Below are 19,959 nucleotides of genomic sequence, written 5' to 3' on the forward strand. Positions count from 1 at the left end.
GGATCCCAAGGTAAAATTGTTATTTATATTTATATCCAATCTGATTTATGTTGATGTCCATTGTTAATTTATTGGAATGTGCTTTGTTTTTGTCAGCTGATATGGACGAAAGGTGTTTGAGGTTAGACACACTGTAGTAATGGCAAACAAGTTCATAGTGAACCTTGAGAGTCAACACTGTAGCTGCAGGAAGTGGATGATAAGTGGCATCCCGTGTTGTCATGCAATTGCAACAATGAACTACTCAAATGAAGACCCACAAAATTTTATACCATCTTGGTTCACAAGATCCACATATGAAGAGACATATGCGTCTATGATTTATCTTATCAATGGGCAGTTGCTATGGGAAAGAACAAGCTATGTTGATGTCTTGCCACTAATTATGCGAAAGTTGCCTGGGAGGCCAAAGAAAAAAAGAAAGTTAGAGGCGTGGGAGTTAACAAAGGATGCCACCCAAATGCGTGTTGGTGGCCATAGAAAGAAATGTACCATTTGCCATCAATTGGGAGACAACAGAAAGAACTGCCCCTTACGTCCAAACATCACACAACTAACATGTCCCTTAGCCTCACAACAAACATGTCCCCAATCCCCACAACCACCACAACCTACTCAGGAGTCAATTCCACATTAAACTCTACCAATCATAAGGAAGAAGTTAGATATCAGAAGAAAAGTTTAGATGTCAATTACAAAACTTTGGATGTATTTTGAACTTAAACAAAACTCCTGAACTATGTACTATGTTGCTGCAGTTGTATTTTGATGAAGTATTTTACTTATGTACTTTGGTTGTCATGTGATCAAGTTTTATTATGTACTTTTTAGGTGCACTTTAATTATGTAGTCATAACAAACACTTGTGTTAGTATATTATGACAGAGATGTTACATGTGTTGATATCCATTTTGGGACCACATTGAACATTTTAAATTCACTTCACATTGTCACGTATTCATCAAATTGCACAGGTCACTCAAGTTTGGCCATGGTGGCATTTGCTCCGTTTTGTTTTTAAAGACGTGAGTGAAAATGACCATATTCAACATTTTTTAATAAAATATGGGCCTTAACGAACCTTTTTAAAAGATAGAATCACTTTTAACCAAACCTTCAAAAATAGAGATCAAATGATATATTAAACCTTAATTTTTCATTACATTTATTTTTAAATAAGTAAAAAGGTTATATTCCTTTTCTTTTTTTTCCATTAAGAAAATAAACGAAGAAAAAAATGTACTCCTTTTTAATTATAATGATTTGAGTAACATATTTTTGTATTTTTATTTATTTAAATGATTATTTTTTCTCTATTTCACTTGCTATGGCCAGTGCCTTTCAAGAAATGTCCCATTACACACTATTAACACTTAACTAAGAAATTATGAAGAAAGTATACGACTTTCCTCTTCCCAATTCCCCTGAACCGCTGCTACAGTGCGATCGATCAATGTTCAATCTCTGATTCAATCCCAAACCCTAACCTTATCAATTGCATTGCCCTCTTTCTCCCACTCTTTCAATGGCCAATGTCTCCGTCGCTGCGGAGTGGCAGCTCCTCTACAACCGCTACTACCGCAAGCCCGAGCTCTACCCTATGCCGTGGAAGCACGTCGACCTCGCCCGCACCAAGGTCGCCGTTGCGCCCTTCGGCGGCCCGGTCGCCGTCATCCGCGACGACTCCAAGATCGTCCAGCTACACGCCGAGTCCGCCCTCCGCAAGCTTCGCCTCTTCTCTTCCTCCGGCCGCATCCTCGCCGACGCCGTCTGGCGCCACTCCGGCGGCCGCCTCATTGGAATGTCCTGGACCGACGATCAGACGCTCCTCTGCGTCGTCCAGGACGGCACTGTCTACCGCTATGACGTCCACGCGAACTTGATCGAACCTAACCTCTCTCTAGGAAAAGAGTGCTTCGAGGACAACGTTGCGGATTGCGCGTTTTGGGGGAACGGCTTGGTTTGCATCACCGAGGCGAACCAACTTTTCTGCATCGCGGATTTCAAGAACCCAAGGGCGGTGAAGCTCGCGGATCCCCTGATCGATGAGATACCTCATTGTATGGCGGTGATCGAGCCGCAGTATACGGTTTCGGGGAATGTTGAAGTTTTGCTAGGTGTGGATGATGCTGTGGTACTTGCTGTGGAGGAGGATGGCGTGCAGAGGCTCGGGGAGGGAGTTCTGCGTGGACCGCTGCAGAAGATGGTGGTTTCACGCGACGGCAAGTGGCTCGCGTCATTTACGCATGACGGGAGGCTTTTGGTGACTACTTCGGACTTGACTGGCGTTATCATTGAGAGGGAGTGCGAGGTGGGTTTTGGATTCATGCTTTGGATAAATTGAAATTGAAATCGTCGTGTCTGTTGTTAGGATAATTGCGTGTGTTGTTATGGGTTGGTATGAGACTAGGATTGTTTGTGGTGTTGAAGTTGAAATGAGTGTTAGAGAAATGCTAGTAACCCATATTCTTGCTCATGACTTTTGTACTGTTTAAGAATGCTTAACAAAAAGAAAGAAGTGTCAGAACAAGTGTGTTTGTTCATGCATGCTACGTTTGATGTGTTTGGGAGGCGTTCATGTAGTTTGTGGAACATGATGATGGTTTTAGAAAAGAATCCATGACCATGAGTTTGGCCATAATGTCAAGGATATTTTAGTCTCTGTCTCCATGACTTCATAGCACAGTTGTCTGTAACTTTCTCGTTATGCCAACAATCGTGATGAAACTGCATTGGTGAGTGGTGACTGCATATACATATAGACATTGACACACTATTTGTAGATTCTACTTGTGTCTCTATGTGCAAATTCTTGTGTTTGTATATATGCAAATTCTTGTGTTTGTATATATGCAGATTGTTGAGCTTTTATGTATTAAAATTGTTGTATTTGTGTATGTTCAAATTTGTAGAATATAGAAAGTCATAATGCTTAAGAATTTGTTGTTTGTATGTGTGTAGTGGAAGTTTGAATTTTGTGTTGTGTCATCACTTTAATTCGTTATTTTGTAAATTTTATTGCAAACCGATGTTATTTTGTAAATTATATTTTATTGCCACTGGCATGTCCTGTTTAAAACAAAAAGGGATGTATCTAATACTTAGCCATGTGTATATAATTTCTCTGTCATGAATTTTCTACTCCATTTGCTATGTGTGTTTTGTGTATGTATAAACCATTTTATCCTGTCATTCTCATTACGTTTGGATTGGTAGTTTCCATGGCACCCTTAACACTAATTGCTTGTGTGCATGCAGTCAGCCCTTCCTCCAGAACAGATTGCTTGGTGTGGAATGGATGCTGTGCTGTTGTACTGGGATGATATGCTTTTAATGATGGGTCCTGATGGAGAGCCAGTTCACTACCTTTATGATGAACCAATAATTCTTATACCCGAGTGTGATGGAGTGAGGATATTGTCCAACACTAGTATGGAATTTCTACAGCGGGTGCCTGATTCCACTGTTTCAATATTCACAATTGGAAGTACATCCCCTGCTGCTTTATTATATGATGCCCTGGATCATTTTGATAGGCGAAGTGCCAAGGTAGAGAGGTTATTTCTGCAATTATTTTAGTTTTTCTAGGCTGATCATCATTCTAGATTTCTATAGCTTTTTATTCTACGTAGAATATATGTTAAATTGTCAATCTCTGATGCACCGATATACAAATTTTTGCCTCCTATACTGATACATGAAAGATATGTTTCCTATCTGTATCCATTATCCTTTTATTTCAAAAAATAAATATTAAAATATCTGATATGGTTTGGGTACATGTTTTCTGAAAGTATGTAATATACAATTCACACACAAATATACACTCTTCATTTGAATTTTTTGAACGTGCACCTTAAATTCAGTGTATCCTATATCTTCAAGGATTGACCCATTGCCATATTTGATTGTGTCTTAAATAACTGAATTCAATCACTGCCATTTATTAAATTCAGATATTTAGTCACTGCTAAGTGCCAGATAATGAGAATTAGTTTAAATTTTTTTGGTTTTTGTTTGAAAAATGTTATGAAGAATTTGAAAAGGAAGTTAATTTTGAATCTTTAGAAATGAATCTGACTGGTTTTTCTTCTTTTAATAGGATTGCTCTGCTTGTCTGTTGTAGTTAGGAGCTACTAGATTTGCTTTGATCCATAGATTGGTAGGCTAATTCTTACCAAGAATCTATCTGTGTTAACTGTTTTGGTGTAGCCTTTTATTTAAATATATAGATTCACTAGTTTCTTCTCTGTTGAGCACTCTGATGCTGTTCTATTTGTGGAAAGTCTGTAACATAGCTAACTGATTTTGATTTTATTTTAGTGTTTTTAGTAAACAACTAAATTGAATGCTCAAATATGTCTTATTGTTAATATTTTAGGCTTTTACAGCTTTCTATATTAACCCAGTATATTTTAAATCATTAGTTGAAAATGTCGAGCATTGCTTTTTATTGATAACAAAATATACACTTACTTTACTTCATTTTGAAGGAAGAGAAGAATGCCTACTTTTTCCCGTAATGGAAATGGTGGGTAAACTTGGCTCACTGAATCTGCTTCATTTATTTGTTTTTTATAATTTAATACAACAAAAAGGAAACTGGTGGATCAAATAAATAAGAATTTTTGTGGATGATTTATGACTTGTTTTTGGTATTAAAATCAATAAAAAAGACCTTACCATATTTGGATCTTATTTGATGTGTGAGGCTCATTTGGATTTTAATTATGCAATCATCAAACTTTTCATTCTTATAAATGAGATTCTGATTTTATTGTCATTCCCCAGGCTGATGAAAATTTGAGATTGATAAGATCCTCTCTTCCTGAGGCAGTTGAAGCTTGTGTTGATGCCAATTTTTGTGGATGATTTATGACTTGTTTTTGGTATTAAAATCAATAAAAAAGACCTTACCATATTTGGATCTTATTTGATGTGTGAGGCTCATTTGGATTTTGATTATGCAATCATCAAACTTTTCATTCTTATAAATGAGATTCTGATTTTATTGTCATTCCCCAGGCTGATGAAAATTTGAGATTGATAAGATCCTCTCTTCCTGAGGCAGTTGAAGCTTGTGTTGATGCCGCAGGTCATGAATTTGACATTTCACGCCAGCTAACTCTCTTAAGGGCAGCCAGTTATGGGCAGGCCTTTTGTAGGTGAGTTTGATCTGGATATACTGGTGATATTTATTGAAAAATGTTTTGTTGTCGATAGTGAATGTCTCAAGACTAAAGAGGGACACACATTTTCTGATATTTGCTCTCGGTAATGATATCCAGTTGACTTTGGCAGCAATTTTCAACGTGATCGTATCCAAGAGATGTGTAAAATTCTGCGGGTCTTGAATGCAGTACGCAGCCCTGAGATTGGCATTCCTCTTAGTATTCAGCAATACAAGGTTTTTAAGGCTTACATGTCTATCTCAGTGCTGAAATTGCCTGTATTGACACTGTACTGAATTAGCTTATTGCCATCAGTTGCTTACACCATCTGTTCTGATTGGTCGCCTGATTAATGCTCACCAACATCTGCTTGCACTGAAAATATCAGAATATCTTGGAATGAATCAAGTAAGTTTGTGTGTATTGTATGAATGACTGTATAGTTTGGCATTTTGTTTGTTGGCTGTGCAGCCATTCTGATTTTCCTTATGATCCATCCAATAGCTCCTTACATCCCTCCATTCTCTTCATATTCACTATCCCTTTTGTGCTGCCAAATGTCCAGTCCGTCAGTGCCACCTCTCTTTCATAACAACCTCTTCTACTGCACTCTCCAAATTGTTCTCTATGCTACCTATGTGGAACCTCCTTTCTACATTATACACAATTGGATAGAGGATGAGGTCCACTACCTTGAGTGGAGGGGTGCATATGAAGACACAGACCCTGATTTCCCTATAACTGAACCTGGAACTAACTAATGAACCTGAACACTGAACTAACCTAAATTAATTACCATTAGACATTTCAATAACTCCATGACAGTATTAATCATTCGTGAGGCATATTTTTTAGCATTACTGCAACAAGTATTGATAATTGTACTCAATCACATTCACTCTTAACCACTTGTCACATAAAATTAACTACCATTGGACATTTCAAAGTTTAAATAACCTCATGATGCAGTTAACCACTTGTGAGACATGTAACTGTTAGTGCTGCTACAAGCACAAATCTGACAGTTATATATAATCACTTTTTTTTGCCCCTAAACCTTTGTGAGAAAAAGTTAACCATATGTATATTTGTCCAAAGCATATAAAATAACCATGTTGTCATTTTCAATCACATGTTATGGGTGGGCGCTGGGTGGAACATTCTCAGTGGTATGATAGTCACTACTCTACTTTACAAGCATGTGTTTAGTATAGGAGTACAACTGAACTTGTGTGAAAATAATATGTGGATCTAACAACTGCAGCAACTAAATAGATTGCTTTATTCTCTTCCTCTCTCCCTCTTGCCATTAATATCATCAGCACATTAGCAGTCTTCTTTAAGTATACATGTGAGTTTGATATTTTGGCAACTGCGTTTGTGTAGGAGGTGGTGATAATGCACTGGGCATGCTCAAAGATAACTGCTTCATTGGCAATTCCTGATGCAGCTCTTTTGGAGATTCTGCTCGATAAGGTTATCCTCCCCCAACTTCAAACACTGTTTGATCATTCTATTTATTTTTTTGCACTAATTATTGAAATTTCTGTTTTCTTTACTCAGTTAAAACTGTGCAAAGGCATATCCTATGCAGCTGTTGCGGCTCATGCAGACAAAAGTGGCAGACGAAAGTTAGCTGCCTTACTTGTTGAACACGAGCCTCGATCATCAAAACAGGTGCTATTCTGATTCTCTTGTATTTATAGATACATGTTGAAATTATTGGCTTATTAATCTTCACACCTCACCTCCCAGGCATCTTTCAACCCATTTTGTTGGCTTGTATCTCCTGTCTACCATGTTTTATCCAAGGCTATTTTATTATTGTACTCATTAATTATTATGTTCAGGTTCCTCTCCTGTTAAGCATTGGTGAAGAAGATATAGCCTTGATGAAGGGGACTGAATGTGGGGATACAGATCTTGTTTATCTTGTACTTTTACATATATGGCAAAAGGTTTTGGTTCATGAATTCTTAATATTTTATAGTCTATTGTATGATGAGTATGAAGTAACATGAGTTTATTTCCAATGCCTGATTCTTCTATGCATGATGCAGAGGCAGCCATTGGAGTTCTTTGGCACTATACAGGCCCGACCTTTGGCACGCGACTTATTTGTAACTTATGCACGGTATGTGACCTTGAACCATATTCCAGAAGGCAAGACAGTGTGGATCCTCCAGGTTATATAATATTAAGGCCATAGCTAATTCCTAACCAAATAAAGAAAATAAGATGCTTACAGAAGTTTTTTTAATGTAATGACAAACTATATGTTATTGCATTATGATAACAAACCAAGCGTAACTCACTCCAAAAGCCTGATCTAATTTTAGGAATAGACTTAGCAAACTTCCAAAAACTTGCTCAAGGGAGAGTGATTGCCCAAGTTTTATAAGGAATATTTGATGAAATTTGTAGCCAATGTGGAACATAGTAAATGAATACTACATTTTAAGTTGAATTCTACCAACAGACTCTTGGAAATTCTGTTAACTGTTAATGATGACAATCTTGTCACATTCTTTATTTACAGTGTAACCTTTGTACTTCTGTCCAAGTTTGCTTACATGTTACACAAAAAATTCTCAAAATGTTTTGTTTGCTCTAAATCACCTGCCTCAGTCTTTCTTTTATGGTCACAAAGCATTTCTACTGTCATCTAAAGTTTGAGGCAATTGTCTTATTTTGTAATTCCTTGGAGATCTTATTATCATCACTTCGCATCCATACTGATGAAGTGTGCATCTACTTCATAAAAGGCTGCTATGCAGCCCACTGTCACTTTTACATGTTTGCATTCTGTTATATTTTTACAAAAAGTTGTGATGTTTGTAGGGGACTGCCAAAAGATGAAGTGACATTCAGGTTGGACCCTATGTTGTTGTTGAAACTCACACTGATCCCAAATCCTCTTGTATGTGGTGGTGGGATTGATATGTTCAATTAGAATAGAACAACACTAGCTTTTATCCTGCTAGGTGAGATCAGCCATATGATTACACTACCAGAATTCCATTTTAGTAATTTTCGCCAGTATTGGTTTTGGCTTTTCTCTAGCCCTTCTAATAGAACTAAAAATCATGCAATCTACTTTGCTCATTGGCCTTAAAGTGACCATCTTTGTCCACGTTTTGAGTTTTGATTGGTATTAAGTTGAATGTTGAGGGTTTAACACAGCTGTCCTTCTGTGCTTGGGCATGGGATTGACTCTGAGACCATAGGCATAGCTAAAAATAGTCTTGCCACAACCATTACTAGTTGCCATGCATCACTGGCTACTTTTTAGTGGCTCTTGTGGTCCTGCAGTACACTTCAATGTTCATTTTGCTTCTTTAGGGACAAGTAACCCCAAGGGTGCTCTAAGGGTCAATGTTATGTCAGGATGTTAGTAGCTGTTCATATTTTTTGCCTAGGTGTAATGGTTCCTGATCGTTAAGCATAACTTAAAATACATGATTTGAAATATTCAGTGCAACCGTGTCTGTTGAGAACATGTATTTAGAAAAAGGAAAATAGGTTAATTATGATGGTTATCTTTAATAACTTATATGAACCTTTGTATATTTAATATTCATGCCTTTTAGCCTAAACATATATCCTCTTAAGATGATCAAAACCAAAGCCACATGGTTTGAAGTAATCAATGTGTGCTGGGACCTCAACTTCAGGAAGAGGGCGTGGAAAGCCTATGTATGTGCAAAAGAACAAATGAAAACAAATAAACAGTTGGATGACATTTGCGGTAGTTAGGAATCCAGTCGCAAGGCAGTTAGAATTGGAGTTAAATAGGAAGATGTATTGTATGTTAGGATGCTAAAATATTCTCAAACTGAGTTGGATTTGTGGACTCAGTTGAGAATTAGTAACTGCAGTGAAGGAGCATCCTCCTTTTCTTATTAATATTAATCAATAACATATAAATATTTCTCTATTGTAATTCTCTAATTTCCTGATCTTTAATCTCTTCTTGCTACTACTATCCTTGTTAACTGCTGTGAAGAAGCATCCTTTTTTTATTAATATTGATCAACAAAAGATACATATTTCTCTATTGTAATTCTACAATTTCCTGATTTTTAATCTCTTCTTGCTACTATCCTAGTTTTTGCCTATTCAATCGCCTAAAACATATCACCCATTCATTAATAACTATGTCTTAAAGGGTATATGATAGGTCTCGAGTAATGAAACCTATACGCTTCCCACACCTTAACTCACACAGAATCCTCCATAATACTGAATAACCTCCTCTGATTAATAGAGAACAAGAAAGAATACAAGAATATAGGAACGTAGGAGCCTAATCTCCCCCCAAGCAGACTACAAGTCTGATTCAGATACAAGAATTGACAAAAAGTCCCTATCCTTCTCCTCTCTAGCTATTTATACAAGTTTGGCCTCCTAACAGATACATCCCCCTTCCTAACTGATAAAACAGTTAGGCTACTGACCCACTAACTAACTAACTGCTTCTCTCTTCTGTTTCTTCTCACATACACCTTTAGCCTCCTATCATTACTCCCCCCCCCCCACTTTCAACCTTGTCCTCAAGGTTGAAGTCTGGAAACTGATCTTTGATTGTGGCTAAATCTTCCCAAGTTGCTCCTTCTTCACCTCCAGTCTGCCATTCTATTAATACTTGCTGAATTGACTCCCCCTCCTGCTGTATCTGCCTCTGTTGCAGAATTTTTGCTGGCCAAAAAGCAGGTCCCTCTGCTTGCAACTCTTCGGGTAGAGCCTTTTCTACTTTTCGATCCCCCACTGCCTTCTTTAATTGTGATGCGTGAAACACCGAATGTATCTTTGCTGACTCAGGTAATTCCAATCTAAACGCTACATTTCCCACCTGCTGCAGTACCTTGAACGGCCCAAAATACCGTGCAGAAAGTTTGGGATGCAACCTGGTTGGCATTGAAAGCTGTCGGTGTGGCCTGATTTTTAGATAGACCCAATCTCCCACTTTTATATCAACTTCCCTTCTCTTTTTATTCGCTTGCTGTGCCATCAAATCTTGAGCACGACTCAAATGGTATTTTAGCTGCTTGAGAGCCTCATCTCTGGTCATCAAATCTTGAGCTACTGCTTCAACTGGAGTTTCTCCTGGAATGAAACGGCTGAAAGAAGGAGGAGGCCTGCCATACACTATCTCAAATGGGGTACACCTGGCTGCCCCCTGATAACTCGTATTGTACCAAAACTCTGCCCAAGGCAACATCAAATACCAACTCTTGGGCTGTTCAGAACAAAAACAACGCAAATATCCCTCCACTATGCGATTCACAACCTCTGTCTGCCCATCCGTTTCCGGATGATATGCTGTGCTCATCTTGAGCTGTGTCCCTTGTTTTTTAAACAACTCTCTCCAAAAAATACTCAGAAATAAAGGGTCTCGGTCACTCACCATAGAAGCTGGTATCCCATGCAATCTTACAACCTCTTTGGTAAACACATCCGCCACGGTCTTTACTGAATATGGGTGTTTTAGTGCCATGAAATGAGCGTACTTGCTCAATCTATCTACGACCACCATGATTGCATCATATCCTTGTGACTTAGGCAGTCTCACAATAAAATCCAAGCTGATCTCTTCCCATATTGCCTGAGGAATGGGTAAGGGTTGCAGCAACCCTTGTGGTGATGATGTTTGATACTTATGCTGCTGACACACCACACAGCTGGTTACAAACTCTGTTATCATCTTCTTCATGCCCATCCAATACAGTGACTGAGCTATCCTTCTATAAGTCCTATAAATTCCCGAGTGTCCCCCCATTTTTGTTACATGAAACTCACCCAGCAATTTTGGAATCCAAACTGACTTGGCCGACAGTACCAATCGACCCTTGTAATGTAATCGTTCATTTTCCAACGTATATGGCACATGTGAATTGGGATCCCGTTTCAAGTCAGCAATCACTTTTTGTAACTCTGCATCCTCCTCTACTTCTTTGACAACCTCTTCAAAATCTGGCCAAAAAAGCCTGGATATCGCCCTTAACTCTTTCCCCTCCAGTTCTCCTTCATTCTTCCTCGAAAGGGCATCAGCTGCCCTGTTTGTGCTTCCTCTTTTATATACCACCTCAAAATCATACCCCATCAATTTTGCCATCCAATTTTGCTGACTCTGTGTAGTGATCCTTTGCTCCATCAAATATTTCAAACTTCTTTGATCTGTATGCACCGTGAACCTCCGCCCGACCAAATACGGCCTCCAATGTTGAATGGCCAAGACCAAGGCCATCAACTCCTTCTCATAAATGGATTTGCTGAGGTTTCCCTTGGATAAAGCCTTGCTGTAAAACGCAATTGGCTTCTTATTTTGAGTCAGCACAACCCCAACTCCTCTTCCCGACGCGTCACACTCAATATGAAAATCTTGGGAAAAATCTGGTAGAGTCAAAACAGGTGCAGCAGTCATCGCATTTTTCAGCTGCTTCATCGCTTCTCTCGCCCCTTCGTTCCATTCAAATTTGCCTTTCTTCAATAGGTCAGTCAATGGTTTGGCCAATTTGCCATACCCCTCCACAAACCTCCTGTAATATCCGGTTAACCCCAAAAACCCTCTCAATGCCTTCAAATTTCTGGGTTCTTCCCACTCTCTTACGGCCTTTACCTTCTCATCATCCATCTCCACCCCTCTTTCTGAAATTTGATGGCCCAGGTAACGAATTTTTCTTCTTCCGAACTCACACTTCTTTTGATTTGCCACCCATCCATCCCGTACCAGCGTTTGCATCACCAGATTCAGCTGCTTCAGATGATCCTCCCAGCTGGGGCTGTAAATGAGGATATCATCAAAAAATACTAAAACCCATTTCCTCAAATAGGGCCGCAATAAGTTGTTCATGGTACTTTGGAAAGTTGCCGGGGCATTCATGAGGCCAAAGGGCATCACGAGAAACTCATAATGTCCTTGGTGGGTGCGAAATGCAGTTTTAGCCACGTCTTCTTCCTCCATACGTATCTGGTGATACCCGGACTTGAGATCAATCTTAGAAAAGTACCTGGCACCCGTGAGTTCATCCAATAATTCCTCTATCACTGGTATGGGGAATTTATCCGGTATGGTCGCCTTGTTTAACGCCCTATAATCCACACAAAAACGCCAACTTCCATCTTTTTTTTTCACTAATATAACTGGGCTCGAAAATGGACTTGTACTGGGACGGATGATTCCAGCTCTCAACATTTCTTCAACTTGCTTTTCAATTTCACTTTTGAGGAGGTGAGGATACCTGTAAGGCCTTACATTTATAGAGTTATGGCCCTCCTTGAGCTGGATACGGTGCTGTTGGACACATGTCGGAGGTAAGCCATGCAAACCTCGAAATAAGTGTGAGTGGGTCTGCAGCAGAGTCACTAACTCTGCCCTCTGTCCCACGGTCAAATCTGTTCCCCACTCACTACTATCATCTGCCTCCACTCTACTTAAACTCCACACCATGGCCCCCGCTTCTGCATCCACCACTTTTAACAGTGACTCCGCCTTTACCAGCTGTCTCGATAGGGATGGGTCACCCTTAATGCATATCTTCCTATCCCCACCTTGTAAATCATCGTCATGTTACCCCAATTACTACTTACTTCTCCTAATGTGGCCAGCCATGCAACTCCCAAGATTACGTCCACCCCTCCTAAATCGAAGACGTAAAAATCTTCTTCCACGTCGACTTCCCCCAACTGCACTGTTACCTTGTCACACCGACCACGCGCCTCCCTCCGATGACCATCACCCAAGCTTACGCAGTATGCCGGAGTGTCCGTCACCGTCAATCCCAATTCCTCCATCACCTTCCGACTGATGTAATTGTGACTGGCGCCACTATCGATCAACACCACCACCCTCCGTTCGCCTATTGTTCCCATCAGCTTCAAAGTTCTCGGACCGGTCCACCCCTCAGCAGAAAATGCCGATAACTCCATCGTCTTCTCCCCTGTATCGTCCATCACCTCCGTATCTCCTTCGTCTTCGTCCTCCGCCAATAGCAACACTCTGAGGCTCTTCTCGGTGCACCGGTGGCCGGGGGCAAAGGGCCCTCCACATCGATAACACCTACCCTCTTCTCGTCTCTTAAGGAACTCAGGATAGGGCAAGTTACGGACCGCCCTGGCTCGACCGTCACCGGCCGTCGCGACGCTCCCTCTCGTCACCATGTTCGACGCCACTCCCTCTCTTCTCGCGACTCCTCCACCCTCCGTTTTCACTACTTGGGTCGTCGCAGTTCTCACCGGCTCCGTTCGCGTCACATTCCCGATAGGTCGCATAACGTATGGGTTCGTCTTAGACCCACTTGCTTGCCATCCTTGAACTCGCAGCGCCGCATCTTCCACATCCCTTGCTATCCTCATCGCTTCCATTAATTCAGAAGGATTCTGAATTCGCACCTGTCCCTTCACGTCTTCCCGTAACCCAGCCAAGAAATACCCTAACACCTGTTCCTCCGGTACCCCTTTCGTCTGCCCCATCAACGTTTCGAAACTCCGAACAAATTCTTCCACTGTGCCTTCTTGCCGTAGATTGGCCAATCGCTCGAACACCGTGCCTCTGAATCCCTTCCCAAAGCGATTAATCATGGCCGCCTTCAGGCCATCCCACGATCGATTTCGAGCCTTCTCTTTCCAAAACGTAAACCAGTACGCCGCACTCCCCTCCATGCTCACATATGCGAGTTCCACCTTTTCTTCGTCGTCCGTTATTTTCTGTATGTCAAAGAATCTTTCTGCCCGATTGAGCCAACTGAGTGGCTCCTCTCCTTCAAAGGTCGGTAACTCTACCCTCTTCCTCCACGGTTTCTGTTCTCCCCCTTTTCCACCATTTTCGCCCACTCCAATCACTCTGGGTCCTCTATGCTGATTATCGTTGACGGAGCTATCGTCTGAACTCCCTTCCGTCTGAGGACCGTGATGGCCTTGCGTTCCCAAAATCTTCATTATTTGTTGAAGGTCCCTTCGTACCGCCGCCGATTCAGCCTTCATCCCCTCCATCGTAATCTCAATGGCTTCAAGCCTTGCCTCCGTCGCATTCTCCATCTTCGCGTTTTCTCCAATTCGTTTGGATCCGGCAGGTCGGACCAAATGATAGGTCTCGAGTAATGAAACCTATACGCTTCCCACACCTTAACTCACACAGAATCCTCCATAATACTGAATAACCTCCTCTGATTAATAGAGAACAAGAAAGAATACAAGAATATAGGAACGTAGGAGCCTAATCTCCCCCCAAGCAGACTACAAGTCTGATTCAGATACAAGAATTGACAAAAAGTCCCTATCCTTCTCCTCTCTAGCTATTTATACAAGTTTGGCCTCCTAACAGATACATCCCCCTTCCTAACTGATAAAACAGTTAGGCTACTGACCCACTAACTAACTAACTGCTTCTCTCTTCTGTTTCTTCTCACATACACCTTTAGCCTCCTATCAGTATAGTTGGGAGGTACACATTTAATAAAGAAAAAAAGGCAGAGAAGGGGGAAATGCAGCACTTAAAATAGGAAGATGAACAGTGTTTGCTATATCAGTGTTTGTGTTTTTGTTTTGGCATACTTGTGTTCTTGTGTTCTTATTTGAATTATTAATGTTAAAAGGGGATGCCATCCTGGACTAATGACCACATCTCAATTTCAGGTTTTATAAACATGAATTTTTGAAGGACTTTTTCTTATCAACTGGGCAACTTCAAGTATGTTTTCATTCTTTGCAATGATTTGCATGTGTAGTTTCTAATTTTGAATCTGTACATGAGACAACATCTGCTATTTGACATGTGTAGTTTTGAAGGGAAAGGGAAGGAGGGAGAAGACAACTTTTTTATTTTTAAATTAAGAATTATATAATGTTATAAAAGTAAATAAAAGATGAGGATATTAGGTTTATGGTAAAATTCTTTTATTATATTGCAAAAAATAATATAAAAATGGAGAAGATTTATTAGAAATTATGTTTTAATCCTTTTCTATTCCCCCTATAGCCTCACTGATAGGAATGTTAGGGAGTGGAGAGTGTATGAGAGGAGAAGGAAGAGTTAATACAGGGTTAATATCCTAACTGTTTTAGCAGCTAGGAAAGGCGGGAAGGGAGGTATTGTATAAATAGAGTTCTATTCATTGTTAGAAGGGAGTTTTTTGTATTCTTTGTATTCTTTGTATTCATTGTGTACAGACAGGACTTTGGCCTGTGGAGGGAGGTTAGGCTCTCAATTAGGTTACCATACATGTACAATTGTTCTTTTGTTAATACAGAAGTTCTAATCATTCTATCTGTGTCTTACTGTTGAGTGTTTGTGAGGAAGTTGGATAGGTTTCATTGCCCAGAAACCTATCACTCACCCTCAAATATACCATGAACAACATATGGGTGTTATGGTTATTGTGATTTCTGTCTGACTTTTTGTGTGGAATTGACTATTTGTCTATCCACATATTCTGACTACCCAGCATTTTATTGTTTTCTTTTTCCTTTTCTCTCCAAATTTGCCTGTTACATTGAGCGTGCCATTGGTCTACTATTGATTCTGCCTTGCAATTTTTGCATGATTTAATAATTGCATCCGTCTGAAATTTATAATCATAATTGTTTTGCCTGATATTTTGGATTTAATTAAGTCTGCCATATATCCTTGTATGCTCAACATGCTTTTCATTTGAATTCTGGGATTTAGTCTAAAGTCAATCCTTGTAGGATGTGGCATTTCTTTTGTGGAAAGAATCATGGGAACTCGGGAAAAATCCTATGGCAAACAAAGGATCTCCACTTCATGGTCCTCGAATAAAACTTATTGAGAAGGCACAAAGTCTTTTTGCTGAAACCAAGGAGCATATCTTTGAATCTAAGGCAGCTGAGGAGCATGCAAAACTGTTAAGGTGTGACTATTTTTTTCAAATCACTAGGACTAAAAAATAATCTAGCCTTTTATTTGTTAGGCTTGTTGTGATAATAAATCTATCTATCTATCTATCTATCTATCTATCTATATATATATATATATATATATATATATATATATATATATATATATATATATATATATATATATATATATATATATATATATATATATATATATATATATATATATATATATATATATAAGGGCTGTTCACATATTTCTTGAAAAAAGTTTTTTGACTCTGGTATGGGTTGAGTAAATATTCATTTCATGCGATCAAGAGGAATATTATAACACTCTTGCTACTGCAGAATTCAGCATGAACTTGAAGTTACTACAAAGCAGGCCATTTTTGTGGATTCTAGTATAAATGATACAATCCGTACTTGTATTGTCTTGGGAAATCATCGAGCTGCAATGAAAGTTAAAACAGAATTTAAGGTTGGTAAATTACATTAATTAGTGCATATCTGCATTAATAATTTGTTGGCACAAAATCCAAAAATATTAAAATACAAACTCTTGTAATACCCTTCTATCTCTGTAAATTAGTTCTTGAGTCACAATTTTCGTTGCTCTCTTCAGGTGTCTGAGAAGAGATGGTATTGGCTTAAAGTTTTTGCTTTGGCTACAATCAAGGATTGGATTGCCCTAGAAAAATTTTCAAAGGAGAAGAAACCTCCAATTGGTAAGTTTTTAGACTGATATTTTGATTTTATAATTTGTCGGGAATTGGTAAATTTAGACTGCAAATCTGCAATGAATGGGTGAGATACAGATGTTTATCATCACCATGAAGAGTTCAGCATTATACTTTACAGTTTTGGATGTCAATGAAATGTTAGAGTAGTTCTTTATTTCAGCTATGTTATAGTTCAGCAAATCAATCATTTTGACTCCTTGTTTTATATTTCAGTGCAGAGGAAATGAACTTCTTTATTTCAGCTATACTGGCTTCTGTACTAACTCATTACTACTCTAACATTCAATACCTACATGTTCTGGTATCGATAGGTTTTAGGCCATTTGTGGAGGCATGCATTGAAGCAGACGAAAAGGCAGAAGCCATTAAATATATCCCAAAACTTGCAGACCCTCGAGAAAGAGCTGAGGTATTTTGTGCTTGTCTCAATCGACACAATTCTTTATTTTTCATCTTAACTTACATCCAACAACATGGGCCGTTGTGAGGTTTTTGAATTAATAGGTTGAAATGTTACTGTTTGAGGTTCCACATCAACTAGAAATATAATTCTCATTTTGCAAACAGAATTTGTAGGGTTAAATAAGGTTTAAAAACTCATTCTAAGAAGGTGTGAGAGCATAAGGAGAGCTATGCTCTCAGTTCACTTCCAAATATCTAGTCTATTGCTTGAGATGTTTGGTCCTGAGCATGAAAGAATGTGTATAGGGATGACAAAAAACTTTCCGCATATTCCTGCTTGAAAAATCCACAATAGATACTAAATGGGTTAGATGTATTTTAATTATCTGCTTCGTAACGGGTGCCTGAGTTTGCGGATACGTAATACCTGATCTTTATTTGGATATTTTTGTTGAGAATCAAGTAACTAAAACATTAACAATCAAAGAATTGTTAAAATTGAACTCACATTATTGTTTTTTATTTAGACTTATTAAATTAAATTTTTTTTTTATTAAACTTTATTCTGCACTTTTATTTGGATTATACTATAGATTAAATTTTTATTTGAATTTATATTTTAGAGAATTATTTTTAAATAATATTATTTAAAATTTACAAAAAAATAAAAGTAAAGTATCAATGGTTGTAAGTATAACAAATTTAACAGATATTTTTTAGGCGAGATATCACGGGTGAATCTTGTTGGGGGGATGGATAGTGGATAACTTTTACCATACCTGTCCTAATCCATCGTAATCCTTAGTTAGGGATCTCAAATAGACTAAAAGATGATCAAATTAAAATACGAAATTTAGGAGAAGGATTTTATGGTTGAGTTATGGCTAAAAATGGCACATTCTAATAAACAATCCAGAACAAAGTCAGTTTCAATTTTCATTTTCTATCATAGTTTTTTCATTTTAATTCCTTGAATCATCCCTGGTTTCACAAGTAATCATCATGTCTCCTGTAAGTAAAGCCTACAATCTGTGCTTGAGACCAAATATTCAATAAGTTATCCAGAGATCATTCATATAAATCTCAGTAGTATTGCCTAAATTCCTACCCTTCCTATGATCCTAATTATTTTAATCATAATCACCTCAATACTACTATTTTTTGTTGTTACTATGAGGCAGGAACTGAATAAAGATAATGATATTTTTGGGAAAGTGAGTATTTTTATGTAATTTTTTTATTCGAAAACAAGTACAACCAGGCATGGGATAAGATATCCTCTATGATAGAAATTCAAGTTGCAACACGGATATTGATGAGATTAAGAAATGCTGTAAAGGCTATTTATCCGAAACAATAACACAACCATTGAGTAGCCTTGAATTCAATGTCGAGTTCAAGTCAACAGCTAATTTTTATATCATTGCAAGCATTGTGTTGTCCCCTTCGAGTAAGGTTGAAACTGTAGCATCATATGTCTAGAGTACATTCTTACAATTTTGTGCACAATTAGAGATTTTTACCTCAGAAGTGAGACTTTTGGTTTGTTTACAACTTCTTAATCACTTTTAAAAGAAAAGAATTTGAAAAAAAGTGGAATAAACTATTAAAATTAGCTTATGAATAAACTGATTTGTATAATGTTTCTCATATTGGTTATTTTTTAAAAGTATATTCTTAACTTGTGAATACTTTAGTATTAGTTAGTGGAAAAGCTTACTTCACCTTTTTCTTATTTTCATATGCTAGAAGTGTTCATTGGAAAAATTATCCTAACTGACATTCTATCTGAAATTAGTGCTTTGTCACCCATAAAAGGTGTTTTCCCCTTTTAGTTTAATTTTGTCATAACTTTTCTTTATCTTGGACAGTCATACGCTCGAATTGGTATGGCAAAGGAAGCTGCAGATGCTGCATCACAGGCAAAAGATGGTGAATTACTTGGTCGGCTAAAATTGACTTTTGCACAAAATGCTGCAGCTTCATCAATATTTGATACTCTTAGAGATCGGTTGTCTTTCCAAGGTGCTTAATTTTTCGGACCTTCCTTCCTTTTCCTGTCCTTTTGGAATATTTATTGTGTATATTGTGAAAAAAAAAATAGTGTATCTTATATGTTAATGTGAGAGGTAAATGTGCTCAGATGTTTGTCTTTAGTTTTTTCTTTTTCATGTCTTGTACGTGGTTTATCTTCTATATTCCTGGATAATAAATAGTACAATTTGCCAGAGTAGTGCCACAGCTGAGTTTGTAATTGTACTAACCATTGCCAAATTCTTATTTAATTTAATTTTTGGTGTGACTATTGGGACAATTGGTAGATCTCCAGAACCGCGTAATCACGTAAATATTTAGTAGTAATCAAAAGCTGTTTTACCCCCAGAAATGTTACTTTTAAATAAATGCATTTAAAATTTCTTATATTTCAAATGTTTAAATAGATACAATAATTTAATATTTTTACTAGGTTTAATACATCTTTTGGTCTCTAGTTTTGGGTTTTTTGTTCAAAGTTGTCTTATCTCTTAAAAAAGTTCAATAAAGTTCCATATTTTGTTAAAAACTGTTTAAAATGGTCCTTTTGACTTATGGTGTTAAAATCATAATAGTGTAATTTTCATCATGGACAAAACTGAATGACCTGTGCATTTAATGATTGCGTGACAATATAAAGTGAATTGACTTGGTGAAAATGTTTAAAGTTTAAGTTATTGAGTAAAAGAAAAGGGTTAGGGTCGGTGAGGGTACGTGTAACATCTTTCCTTTTTGAGCATAGTGGTTGTGGTATA

General features: G+C 38.1%; 1 protein-coding gene across 1 annotated transcript; it reads left to right on the plus strand.

Annotated features, from left to right (window-relative positions):
• Nucleotides 1-1,341: 1,341 nt before the first annotated feature.
• LOC108320994 (protein VACUOLELESS1) lies at nt 1,342-19,472 on the plus strand. The gene is made up of 15 exons (XM_017552607.2): nt 1,342-2,311; nt 3,259-3,549; nt 5,026-5,165; nt 5,302-5,407; nt 5,487-5,579; nt 6,558-6,647; nt 6,735-6,848; nt 7,022-7,129; nt 7,232-7,305; nt 14,805-14,859; nt 15,858-16,039; nt 16,377-16,506; nt 16,651-16,753; nt 17,080-17,177; nt 19,042-19,472. Exons 1-15 carry the CDS (start codon nt 1,526-1,528, stop codon nt 19,201-19,203), a joined length of 2,532 nt encoding a protein of 843 aa, XP_017408096.1. The 5' UTR covers nt 1,342-1,525; the 3' UTR covers nt 19,204-19,472.
• Nucleotides 19,473-19,959: the final 487 nt, after the last annotated feature.

This window comes from Vigna angularis, chromosome 7 (genome assembly GCF_016808095.1).
Source record: "Vigna angularis cultivar LongXiaoDou No.4 chromosome 7, ASM1680809v1, whole genome shotgun sequence".
NCBI classification, from domain to species: domain Eukaryota; kingdom Viridiplantae; phylum Streptophyta; class Magnoliopsida; order Fabales; family Fabaceae; genus Vigna; species Vigna angularis.